General features: G+C 39.1%; 1 protein-coding gene across 1 annotated transcript; it reads left to right on the forward strand.

The window, feature by feature from the left end:
* Positions 1-1,159: 1,159 nt before the first annotated feature.
* Positions 1,160-12,580, forward strand: slc17a8 (solute carrier family 17 member 8). The gene is made up of 12 exons (XM_018664264.2): positions 1,160-1,723; positions 3,293-3,548; positions 3,925-4,043; positions 5,667-5,781; positions 6,559-6,646; positions 7,338-7,424; positions 8,322-8,464; positions 8,594-8,743; positions 8,864-8,996; positions 9,566-9,676; positions 10,114-10,241; positions 10,671-12,580. Exons 1-12 carry the CDS (start codon positions 1,623-1,625, stop codon positions 10,998-11,000), a joined length of 1,761 nt encoding a protein of 586 aa, XP_018519780.1. The 5' UTR covers positions 1,160-1,622; the 3' UTR covers positions 11,001-12,580.
* Positions 12,581-13,941: the final 1,361 nt, after the last annotated feature.

Consider the following 13,941-nt stretch of genomic DNA (forward strand, 5'->3'; position numbering starts at 1 on the left):
AAAGACTTACTGATATTTCTGTTCATATACTTCTTGGTTTCATGTTCAGATATTACCCTCAGAGATGATTTTACATCACAAGTCCATACATCACTTTAAAGCAACTGCTAAGTTCAACATTTGTGTTACTGTTGATTATGTCTGTAACTCCATTAGAAGGAATTATTAGAGTTGAGTCAAACAGAAACAAGAAGACTGCCAAATTGCACATACAGGGTATTTAGCGTTCAGAGTCATGTCTGAAAGTGTACATTTGTTTTCCAAAGACTAATAGTGTTTAATGCACCGCCAAACAACCCAAAGTCATCTCATCAAAAAAGCAAGAAGCATTTTCCATCACACAAGAACACACATCTTATTTTCATGCTATACAGGCAGTTCTGCTCATGTTTCACGTAATGAAGTTTGTTCTGGTACAAAGAACCTTATTTATTGAAAGAGCGTCCACTGGGGACCAAAAGTTGATTTGTGGAGTGCATAAAGAGCTGGAGCACTGGCAGCACCATGAGCAGTCACTGTGCTACAGACCATTGCTAAAACAGATTCTTAGGGCTCAGGCCCACATCATCCAGTCTACTGTTTAAATTTTAAAATCTCAATTTCTATGTTTTTTTAATGCTGCATATTTAATGATCTGCAAGGAAGGAAATTCACTCTGGAAAATTATGAGTTCCCTTGTGCTGGCAAAATAAGCATTTCAGAGAAACTCTCAGTGTGAAATGGTTAGTGATATGGCATCCAAGAACTATACATCTTTATGGCAGCAGTTATGATTTCCCTTACTCCTTCACACATGCATAAAATTTGAAAAGCCAACATGGAAAAGCTATCAGAGAATCTAAAGGAGTGTAAACCTGGAGCTTGATGGCCCTGTCTTAGATTTCACTCGCTCACATTTTACACCACAGCAGCCCGGCTTCTCCTGTCTCTCCTCAATGCAACTTGTCAAGCCCATGCATATTTAATTGTCCGTCCACTGGGCTGCTATCAGATGAACCTAACTAGGAGAAGGGGTGGTGCTAGGGAGACAATAATGATGATGACGATGATGATGATGATGATGATGATGATGTGTAAGGCAAGGGGCTGGGTTTTGGAAAACCAGCTACACCTGCCCCTCCTCACCAGGAATGGAGGAGTCATGAGATGGAGAGGAGATCGGAGCGGATCACTCAGTTCAGCTGCAGACAAAGAGAGCTCACAACGCCTAGAGACTAAAAACTGGATTCTATACTTTCATTTGCTCCCTTCCTTATTTATCAGACTTGGATGGATTTTCCAGAGATTAAACAAGTTCCAGAGGCTGTGACTGAATGGTACTTTGGACGGAGGAATACTTCAACATCATCCCCCCTCCAGCTCTTCTCTGAATCATCTCTGAAAAGGAGAAAAGAAACTCCTTGTTACCTCTGAGGGACCCTTGGCACCACTGAAAGGTGGAGCCAACCACTGGTGCCACAAACTCTGGGAGGATGAAGACTACCTTCTAGTGTGTGTGTGTGGTTTTTTATTTTGTTTTGTTTTTTGTTTTTTTGTTTGTCTTTTCTCAGAACAAAGTGTGCAAGTGAGGTGTCAAGACGCTGTTTTGAGATAAAGGTGGAGAGAAAACTTAGAAAAGAAAAATGCCTTTTGGTGGGTTAGCAGGTTTGAAAGAGCAGGTGCTTAAACCTGGGAAGGAGGAAGTGAAGAACACTGTGGGGGACTCTCTGGGAAAGCTGCAAAGGTGAGGTTTGTATGGAGAGTGGTTTGTAAAGAGACAGTGTGTGTGCAGGGTATTTTATCTACACTTTAGAAATAGCTGTTGTTGGACTGTATGTAATAAGCTCAGCCGTTTCACTCATATGTCCATATATTGTATTCAAGGTGGAGATTTTTTTAAAACAAGATTGCTCATCTAAGACAGCTGAAATATCCACTGTCAGAGAGTCTGGAAGCGAGCACATTAAGCCCAACGTGTTCTCCGAGATCCTGATGATAAATAAATATTTGATTCTTGTGCTTACCAGGCAATGCCAGTGATGTAATCACAGATTTTATTTTAAGACATTAATACATATTTCATATCTGATACATATTTTACAGAGGGATGTGTGTGTGGTGGTGGGAGTCTGCACATATAAGGGAGATTGTTATCATTTTAAGAGATAAAGCACTAAGTAGACAATTTCCTGGAAAATGAGTTTTGTGTGTGTATCATTAAAGTGTTGGACTTTTTTCATGTATAATTCATGTAGTATAATAATGGAATGTAGTGATGTTATGAATAAGTGGAACATAGGAAAAATGTAGTCGTTTGCTTAGTCAATATAATACTAATACTTATACTGACAATAATCATCATCATCATTATTGTTATTATTATGAAACATCATTTTAGATTTTTTGAAAATAGCCGCAAAACTTTATTTTCCCTTCCAGACATTCTTTCAATAAATTATTTTTTATTCAGCGCAAAAGGTGAAACAGTCTTATCCAAGAAAAAAATCAGTTGAACATCAGTTTGTTCATTCATTTCTTTGAAAAACGTATGTGACAGTTTTCATCTTGCAGTTTATACATATATGAGGTTAATAGCTTTATCCTGATCCAGATGTTTCAGCCATTTTTGGTTAATGTACCAATGGATAACACTTTTTGATACTTGAGCACATGAAGTTAATCATCACACAGTAACTCTGAACAACACTTTGCTGTCATGTGTTTTTAGGAATTTATTGTTATTATACCCTTTCTTTGAGAATAACTGATTGTGTCCAGGTCTACTATCAGACTATATTTCTGACTCATACTTTTAACCAAGAAAGATTTGAAGCAGAATTTTGATATTCTTGTGTTACATGAATTTACAGAGCAGCATATTCCACATTATATATCATGACAAGAAAGAGCAGTTGTCACCACTGTAAAGACACTAGTAGTTCAAAATATTGGGGTTTAAAAACAGAAATTCATGCTTGAAAACAAATAATGGATCCTAGTTTCCTGTCAATGTGTGTCTCACACAGCAGCTCACAGGAGCAGGTAGACTGTGAAAGAGATTAACTCTGGGTTGTGGAACAGGTGCATTGAGTGATGCACCTGAGAGCAACCTGATAATAGCAGTGCTGTGACCTTTTTAGTTGTGTGTCTCAGCTTCAACCTCCTGCCCTCTGCGAGAAGGAGAGCAGAGAGACTTGTGTTACTGTGCTTCTCTGTTGCCACATTTTGATGAAATCACAGACAAAATGGTTAGGATAGGACACTGACATGCAAATATTGCACAAAACCACATTCTATGCTATTTGCTCCTTAGGAAAATAGATGGTAGCAATGTAGAAGAAGAGGACAACATTGAACTGACTGAGGATGGGCGTCCGGTGGCATCAGCGCCACGTCCTGCCCCGCTGCTAGACTGCAGCTGTGGTGGTCTCCCTAAACGCTACATCATCGCCATCCTTAGCGGACTGGGCTTCTGCATCTCCTTTGGCATTCGTTGCAATCTTGGTGTGGCCATTGTGGAAATGGTCAACAATAACACTGTCTATATCAACGGTACTCCAGTGCTTCAGGTAGGTAGAGCAATTGAACAGAACCCCTGAATTATTGCCTTTTTAAGACTGTGTAATGTGCATGTCTTTTCTTATGGCTTGATATACCCTCAGAAAATGGTCATAACCCAATACTATAAAGTCTTATGGGGATGTATTTGGGACACTGGCAGATAGAATACACTAAATTAATGCAGTACTATACAAACTATTAGGTTAAGGTAAATAATAGAACTTAGTTTAATGTTGACAAGTGAATTAAAGTCCATAAGCAAGTGGTCATACCAGACCAAATACACTTGTAATGGCAAAAATCTTGGGTGTTGAATTGAGCAGCAGTGCATTTTAGCACTTCTGACTTCAACTTTGCATTTTTTTTTCCTCCCCCCTTTTCCAGAAAGCTCAGTTTAACTGGGACCCAGAGACGGTGGGACTGATTCACGGCTCCTTCTTCTGGGGCTACATTGTCACTCAAATTCCTGGTGGTTTCATCTCCAACAAGCTCTCTGCCAACAGGTCACATACACTTAACAACTTCATGACTGTTCACAGTTTCACTGTAACACTGTAATCTGTGTTTCACATCAAAACCAACTGAAGATTTCTGGGTTTCAGACTGTCAGTTTGAAAAAATAAGTAATTTGATGATGACGATTGAATTTGATTGGTGTGGGTGGTATTTTTCACTTCTGTCTGGCAGTTCATTTACCAAAGGATTAGTCAGTACTGAAAATAATTGTTTGGCTGTAGCCCCAGACACAGTGTGGTGAAAACTGGCACTGTTGATAATGAGACAGAAACTGTTAGATGTTACATGCGAGGTGTGACAGATGATGTCTTTTGTCGACTCTTTCCCCCAAGGATTAGCCTCAATCATGGTTGCTGCAGCCCTGATCATGTATGTTAAGGAAGGATCACAGGAAGAACTAGAAAGAGGTTAAAGGTTTGAGGTGGAGCACCTCCTCAGCCTATGCAGTTAAAGGGTTAAAGCTGTATGGTGCGGTGAGCGGTGCTGATGGAGCAGATAGCAGTCCTGTAATAAAAGCTTCACAGGAAAAGAGGACACGCCACTGACAGAGTTAATAATGAAAGATCCTGCCTCTGATTTCTCTCTGAAACACCAGCCACTGGAATATTACAAGTGTCACTTACACACTGTTTTGGAAAAAGAGAAGGAAGGGGGGGATGAGGTGAGAGAGAAAGGAGAAGGGAGCCAAGTGGCACTGTGGTGATGAGGCAGAAACTTGTGGATTGAAAGGGATGTCTTTATCTCAGTCCATGAAAGGCAGAGGCGTGATGCTTTGATATTTGAAGATATACTGGCTGCCAATATTAGACATCTACAGTAACTTTCAGACACTGGGTAGCATGTGTTTGTTGTGTTTTTACCTGTTACAGACAAAATCACAATATACAACAGTCAAGGCATTAAGCATTATTGCAGGAGTCCATAATTTCTCTATAACTTCCTAATAATTTTCCTGGAATTAACTAGATAATGTGGCACTAATAAGTGAATGTTTAATTGTATGACTGCTTGAGGGATAAAGTTCCCATTTTTGGATGTTTAGCTGACTCTAGGGTACACTGAAATGAATTCATATTAATTCATTGAACCAATTCAACACTGTCTCTGTTTTCTATCTAATCATTACATTATTTGCTCCAGGAAAAGGCCTTAAAAGAATAGTTCATTGTTCTGGGGAAACCGCTTAAGTTAGATGAGATTGATAACTCTCTCATATGTGCAGGGTAAATATGTACCAGAAACCAGCGAGCCATTAGCTCGCTAGCTTAGCATAAAGACTGGTAGATTGTCCAAAACTAATGTAATCCACCTACCAGCACATGTAGCTGTTAAAGTTCACATATTCACTCAGTTCACTAATAGTAGAAAGTGTAGAAATGGCCATCTTGGGTTTATGTGGGGGTTACAACAAATGGCACTTTTACACTACTGCCTTTTCCCTGTCTTTATGCTTAGTTAAGCTTATTGCCTGCAAACTGTTGTGAATAAGAATATTTTTCAAAATATCAAACTATTCCAAGTGATACCATAGATACATGTTTTATGTGTGATACTGATGCTACCCCCTTTTCTCTTTCGCATAAAATGACGACATTTCACTTTTTCTATAGGGTGTTTGGGGCTGCCATTTTCCTGACGTCAGTGCTGAATATGTTCATCCCATCAGCAGCAAGGGTCCACTATGGTTGTGTCATGTTTGTTCGCATCCTGCAGGGCTTAGTGGAGGTAAGTAGAAAAATGTTGGAGGCAAATTAGTGAAAATCATGACTGGTTCACTTAACACAATAGTTCAACTTTAGCTGCAAACAATGTCTCAAAGTAGTGGTTAACATGAATAACTGTAATGTAAAAAAGAAATGGAAAACCAAACTCCTCAACATGAAGTTGTGTGTGTGTGTGTGTGTGTGTGTGTGCTTGGGTGTGTGTGCGCATGTGAATTCATGCACATGAGTGGCATTTGACACTCAGGTCAGAGTGGGCCTTGCAAACATAGGCATCACATTTGCAGAATCTCAGGCTTATTTTGTTGTCTGTAGGGGCACAGAGCTCACAGCGCTTCCTTTTCTGCCCCTGTCCTTGTTGGGGGAGAGTGGCCAGGGCAGTGGCTGGGGCTTGCACACCAGACTAACCAGACTGGCAGAGGCTGGTGCTCTTCATCTTGTTCTAAGATCTGGTCCAGGGCCTCTCTGACAGATTACCGCTGATTTGACCCAAACGCGACAGGAAGGTTAACATGATCAGAAAAGCAAATGACTGTAATGGATTGGTGATCTGTCCAGGGTATACTCCGTCTCTCGCCTAATGTCAGCTGGGATCGGCTCCAGCCCGACCTTAATGGATAAGTGGTATAGATAATGGATGGATGGAAAAAAGCAAATGAGTGTATTTCCCAAACTATTGAACTATTCCTTCAAAGCATTTCCACTTTTGTCAGATGAACCCCAGGTGTCTTCTCAAGTGAAACTTTGACCTTTGACATCTTCCATACCATGTCCCTGCTAGGGTGTCACCTACCCAGCATGTCATGGGATGTGGTCCAAATGGGCACCACCTCTTGAACGGAGTCGACTGGCCACCACCTCATTCTGTGGTGAGTGTTTCCAGAGACTGCTCCATAAAACTAACTATCAATGTTTTTCTCTGTTGAAAAACCTGTTTGCTCAGTTTACACAACCTTATAAGTTAAAATGGGTCTGGTCAGTAAACAGACGTGAAAGAGCTTGTTTTGTTTTGCAGATGTAGTCCACTGCCGTGCCCCCTGAAATTAAAATAACCACGCTGCACATTAAAGTGGTACCATGACAACCCGTGCACCCAAACCCTCTTGACATTGTCTACAAATGAACACGGCTCACCTGCGTAATCTGAAGGAGCCCGTCTATTCACCTAAATGAAGTGTCACATTGCTTACTGTCCAAAAGCACTCTGGTGCTCCCTGCTCTATTCAAAACAACAGTGTTCATGAATTTGTCAGATAATAGAAAACACATTAAATCACCCTTTCTGTCAAGGCAGTGCCAATGACTCGTTTTGGCAGCATTATTTCAATTAAACTAATGTATTTCTTTGATGTGTTTTATATTAGGACACATTTTCACTATGCAGTGTGAGGTTTTTTGTTCAGTTGAAGGTTGTTTATAAGATGCAAGCTTGTGATAAAGAAATGTAAACAAGAGACATTTTTTAAGGATAAAAATGTTTGAAATATTTTTGGTTAATTATCATGTTACTGCTACCACAATAACACCTTGGCATTGAAATCTGACACCGATTGTTCCCAGGATCATATGCAGGAGCGGTGATCGCCATGCCTTTAGCTGGAGTGCTCGTTCAGTATGTTGGCTGGTCTTCGGTCTTTTATATCTATGGTAAGACTGATTTTTGAACACAAACATAAAATCACACTTCATATGCGCTCATAAATCATGTTAAAGTTAAAATATGTTCATATAAAGATGAAATAAAACAAAAGTAATTTTAAAAAAGCCTAAGATTTAAAGGAAGTCCCTCTTTCCTCCACATTTGTAAGCCATTAATAAAAACAGCCTTTGAGTTGCCAGGTGTGGCTCTGTGGTTTATCATCCAACAGGACATTTGTCTTTTTAGCTCATTAATTAACCATGTAATGGGCCACTTACCTTCTGAAAAAACCTGTAGAGAATATCCATGCATTACGAACTTATTAACATGTGTAACTGCAGCCTTAATGATTTATTCAAGAACTAGTACATATTAATTGATCACCAACATTATTACCAAATAGAAAGGATAGGTTTATAAAACCTATATGTACAGTGAACCATGCAGAATGTTTATCAGGTGTTGAGTCAACACTAGATGTCAGTTTAGTGACATGCAAAGTGGTTTTCTTAGTCCTTGACTGGCACGTTGCTCTGTGGTAGTTATACTTTGTTATCTGAATTGCTTTTGAGTTTGATTAAACTGATTAACACCCAAAATTCATACTTTGCCAAACGTGTTTTAATAAAACACTACTCTGGTTCTGCTGCGATATAATCTCATGATTTATTGATGTAAATTAGCATTTTCCTGTCTGGGCTCTGTGACTCATACCTTGCTCATTTCATTTTAATAATGAAAATTCTTGTGGTCCAGAGAAGGTCTTGGCTCATTTTAATTTGTCTGTCCTGCCCTCAGGTTGCTCTATAACACTTTGCAAAGCTTTCACTACAAAGATAAACATCTTTAAATGTACACATATAAAGGAATTCATTCACTTTTTGTTGCTGACTTTCTATGAAAAGGTGTTTTTGGGATCATATGGTATGTCCTGTGGCTCCTCCTGGCATATGGGAGTCCTGCTGATCATCCAACAATCACAGACGAGGAGAGGATGTACATCGAGTCCACCATTGGTGAAACAATGCACCAACTGAGTGTAACTGAGGTGTGTATATGTAATATGCTGCCAGTTTAAGTGTGTCACAGTGCAGTTTTATCATTCAACTAAAATCCTGACACACACAGACACACACTACATGAATGGCATACACTGATTTCTGTCTCCCAATCACAGAAATTCAAGACTCCGTGGCGTCGTTTCTTTACCTCCATGCCCGTCTATGCCATCATTGTGGCCAACTTCTGCCGCAGCTGGACCTTCTACCTGCTCCTCATCAGCCAGCCGGCGTATTTTGAGGAAGTGTTTGGCTTCCCCATTAGCAAGGTTGGCCTCACATTGTCACCAAAGCAATTTGGCTGACAATGAGAAATATCTGTAAAGACAGACTGTTCATTACAGGACTCATTTACTTTGTTGTTTCCCGAATGTGTGAACTCCCAACAGGTGGGGATCCTGTCTGCTGTCCCGCACATGGTGATGACAATTGTAGTTCCTATCGGGGGACAGCTGGCTGACTTCTTACGCAGTAACAAAATCATGTCCACCACGAATGTGAGGAAACTCATGAACTGTGGAGGTATGCCATAGTAAATTAGAAACAACACATTTTTTCATTCTTTATCTTGACACTAGAAACTAAGAGACTCTCTCATTTCATTACATTATAGTTTCACCAAGTCATAAATTTCAAATCATAGATAGTTTTGACTGTTCTAAACCATTCTTGCATTAGCCATTAGCAGCGTAAAATGCTATAAATTGAATAAGTTAACATTATATATCATGTCATTTTTTTAAAATAAGCTCTAGCAGCCATTACTATGTTAGCTTGGCAACTGATACTAAAATGTTTCTATTGTGAAAAATGGAAGTTAAAAATTCAGTAAGATTAAGTCTGATTTCTTTTGTCAGTTACTGTATTTCCTTTGCTGTGCAAGTTCCTGTAAGTTTCATAAATACATATAGGTATATTTTTAATATCTTGACCACATCCTGTAGGAATTATGCAGGTATTGTGCAGGACTTGTTTGTAACCTCAGACTCATTTCTTACAAATACTTGGTGTACATTTGAAACTGGAATGATTAATCTCTTTGTTGCTTATATGTGCTAACGCCCCACATTCTCTGGTCCCGTGTTTACCAGGTTTTGGTATGGAGGCTACTCTGCTGCTGGTGGTCGGGTTTTCTCACACACGAGGTGTCGCCATCTCCTTCCTAGTTCTGGCTGTAGGCTTCAGTGGATTTGCCATCTCAGGTATAAACAACATCTGCACCAGAGAAAACTCAAAAGTGTTTCATCTGAAATTTAAGATGTTTAGTTTGACTCCGTATTGCACCAAAAACATAAGGTTTTGGTTTTGGCAGTCATTTGAAAACACTCAAGCGTGCAGGATGTTGCAGCTACGCTCTTTTTCTGTTGTGTCACTTTATATGTCTTTTGGATTATGAAAGACTCAACTAAAAAAGGAAATGCAGTACTGCTTTTCCTTTGGGTACATGCATTCGCCTGCCAAGCTTTCACACAGGCCCTTCTCCTGAATATTTTATAGATTGTTGTCAAGGCAACAAAAAAGATCTAAATGTGCATGTGGAACTACACCATGTTCAGTTTTACAAAATATTAAAATGCCCACAAAATTTAGGAGAATTTTGTCACTGATCACAGTAATAATTTGCATACTCTGTTGTTAGGTTTTAATGTCAATCATCTGGATATTGCTCCTCGCTATGCCAGCATCCTGATGGGCATTTCTAACGGGGTGGGAACATTGTCTGGAATGGTGTGTCCCCTGATTGTTGGAGCTCTGACAAAACACAAGGTAACACTTTTAACATACATTTATTACTTGCTTCACCAGTGGCTCATACGTAGTGTGCTCCTATCTATAAATGAACTTATAGGTCCTTTATTCATCGCATCGTGTTGAAATTAGTTTATTTATGCTTTTTTTGTTGTTTGTAAAGCCATATAGTGTCCTATACTGAGGTTTTTCCCCATTATATGTATAAAACATATCAGGTTTGCTTTTTAGTGAAGTTGCTGTATGTAATCTTGCAACTATCAACGGTTATTGTTAATAATTTATTGCACTGTAAAATTTATTATACACATTGCAGCTGTAGGATAGTATTTCCAAAGCCATGAGTAATTCAGAGGATTTACAGTGTTACCTCAGTGGTGCATTGTGGAAAGATCAGTAAGTCTGCTTCTGACAGGAAATTCATTGACTCTATTCATCTCCCCACAGACTCGTCTGGAGTGGCAGAATGTCTTTGTTATTGCGGCCATGGTGCATTACTCAGGGGTCATCTTCTATGCTATCTTTGCCTCGGGAGAGCAGCAGGAGTGGGCCAACCCTGAGAGCACGAGTGAGGATAAATGTGGCATTATTGATGAGGACGAGCTGGCTGAGGAGTCAGAGCTCAACAGCGAGAACATGATGGCTCCCAAAAAAAGTTACGGAACAACAGACAATTCATCTGGTAGAAAACAAGGCTGGAAAAAGAAGAGAGGCACGACCATGCAAGAGGAGGAGGAACATTACGGGAATGGGGACTACCAGGACCGGTACCAGTGAGACCTGACTTGCCCAAACACTCAGACCCAGTCAAAGATGAAGGTTCAAATTCACACCTGTGGAACTGTCAGAAACATCAAAGAAGCACCATCACATGTACCTCAAGACCTCTCGTTTTCATCTTTGGTCAATACACCACTGTCACTACAATGTAATATAATGTCAGCAGAAAAAAAATCATATGGAAACACAAGATTTAAAAAGTCAAAATGCTAAATTTAACATATTTTTTATTAGAAACCCACCTGAGCAACAAAGAAACATCAGCAAATACATGACAAATCAGAAACTGAACAATAAATTTAATTTACACTGACATATACTGTAGACTGGTATACTTAGTATAATAAAAAGTAAACCACTAACCAACTACTGCTGTGTTAAAGACACATCAGAACAACACATAAGCTTTGATTGTACTCCATCTGTGCAAGCAAACGTTGACTGAACTTTATGTAGCTTATTTTGAAATATGTGAACAGTTTTTGACATGTTTTGTGTCAGCTATGCAACATGAAAAGAGACGTGCTTCTGGAATGTAATAATGGGTTTGGCAGCAGACCACAGTGTTAATGTAATGAGTCTTTTTCTTTTGCTTATATGTATTTGCTGTTGCTGAATGAGTGCAGTCTGTCACCGCTTTGCTGGCTCTCCTTTGTCTGAGCAGATCTCAGTTAACCATCCGTTGGTGAGGCACTTCTCCCAGAATTATAACAGCTTCATTATTTATAGAGCTCTGAGTTCATAATGGGATGAAATGGATGGTGAGTTCAGTGCTGATGTTACTCCGTGAAGCATTTAGTGTAACTCTATTTATTGTGTTTGTCTTTTTGCAACTTCTGAATGTTTGATACATGGAAAACCAGTTTGTTTCTAAAATATAATATGGGGTAATGTTTCACTTTGATCATAAAGGAGTTTAGGAAATGTACACTCACTGTTCATCATTTCTGCTACAGAAAATAGATCAATTTTGTACAGTTAATTCATATCTTATTGATTGAAAGAGCATTGATTTGATCTGCACTTTACTTGAACACACCAGAGATGTAATAAACTACATTTCTATTCTGTATTAAGATTGTTTAGAAACATAAAATCCATAAAGAGCTTCAAAGTTCTGGATTATTGAGTAATGTGCATGAGGTTATTCAACATTTCATGTCACTTTGTGTCTTCGAAAATACTATAAAAGTCATTTATCATCAGTTGGTGTCAGTTGGTGTAAGAGAGGCAGTATAGGCTAAATGCTAATGCTAACATCCTAACATCCTAACATGCTCACAGTGACAGTGCTGACATGCTGATGTCTATCAGGTATAATGCATACCACTTTTAGTATTTATGAATTAGCACAAGACATCTAAACATCTCCATCCAATACTTGTTTAGAGATTTCACTCAAAACCATAAATTTCAAAATCTGAGGATCACCAAAGTCAGTGACTTCCTCTGGCAACCATGAATGTCTGTATAAAATCTAATGGTACCTGCAGTTGAGATATTTCAGTCTGGATCAAAGAAGTGGACCAAATGACCAACACTGCCATCCCCGGAGCCACAAAGAAAGAAATAAACAAGCTGAAAAACAAATGCTATAACACTTTTGAGCCTTCTCTCTCTGTAATATAGTTCAGTTTTCTTGATTTTATTTCTTTCCCCCTCTACAACTCATTTTCACACTTTTGTTATTACTAACACAAAACTGACATAAAGGCACAGTGCACCATCTATACAAGTTACATTCTCATTATCTTCTGTAACTATGTGACAGTATAAGCTGTCCCTAACACTGCCTGTTTATGTAAGTGTGCTTAAATTAGACATTTTTAAATATCCCAAAGATCGCTCTGTTTCCCATCACACTGTGGTAAACATCCTTTGTCTTATCTGTCTTTATCCGCCTGCTTCTTTTTCACCACGGAAGACAATTAATGGAGAGGATATTCTTCGCCAGCATCAAACTTGCTTCTCCAAACTGCTGCCGCTTGAAAAGAAGCCTCTGAGCTGTACACATACACATGTTTAATGCTTACAAATAATGCTTTCTGTGCATTTGGGGAAATATGAAAATGTAGCAATTATTCCCTCTTATGTGAAAAGTATCAAGGTTACAGACTTGTTTGCTGGCCATCCTCGCAGTGCTTTTAAGTCCTTGAAAGCATGTGGCCAATTATGTCACTTCCCAGGGTGTGTTTCTGTTATTTCATGTGTACGTCACTCACAATCTGGTCTGTCTGGAATGAGTAACAAAATACCAAGGTGAAAGGAAAGACAAAAACCCAAACCAACACCTAATATCTGTTGTAGTCCTCATTGACCAAACCCAGAGAGATATTTAAAATAGTTTTAACATAACCTCACCAATACTTGTGAGAGGTTTGACTACTGTACATGTAAATTATAAATATGTTCAGTGGAGTTGAGTCTTTCCTTTCCCAGAGGCCATCTCTGCCAGCTCATTCCTCACATGCTGTCAAACACAGACCACATAGTCCACAAACAGCCAATGGCAAAGGTTCTGTTTATTTCAGAGAGACTGTCTGTTGACTCAGAAGGGCCTCCTTGGATGGAGCAACAATCCATCAATGATTAAACTATTGTTTTTGGACAAATTAAGGATTGTAAAGACATTAGGGATTTTTTTTTTTTTTTTTTTTTTGCCCTCTGTGGATGTTGATTTTAAGGATCACAAAGACAACAGGTCAGGTACATGGAGGTATTAAAGTGCCAATATAAACAAATCTGGTGTAAACTGGCACTGCACATTGCAGTGACATGATAAAATGGCTTTGATAAGTTCAAGGACAGATGTCGACGATTACCACACAGTCTGCTTTCTATGACAACCCCAATATCCTGATGTACAGATGAAAATATTGTAAAAGTACAGTGAAATGAAGTGGAATCATTTCACACAAAAACACACCACGATCCTCTG

Source organism: Lates calcarifer, linkage group LG10, assembly GCF_001640805.2.
Source record: "Lates calcarifer isolate ASB-BC8 linkage group LG10, TLL_Latcal_v3, whole genome shotgun sequence".
NCBI classification, from domain to species: domain Eukaryota; kingdom Metazoa; phylum Chordata; class Actinopteri; family Centropomidae; genus Lates; species Lates calcarifer.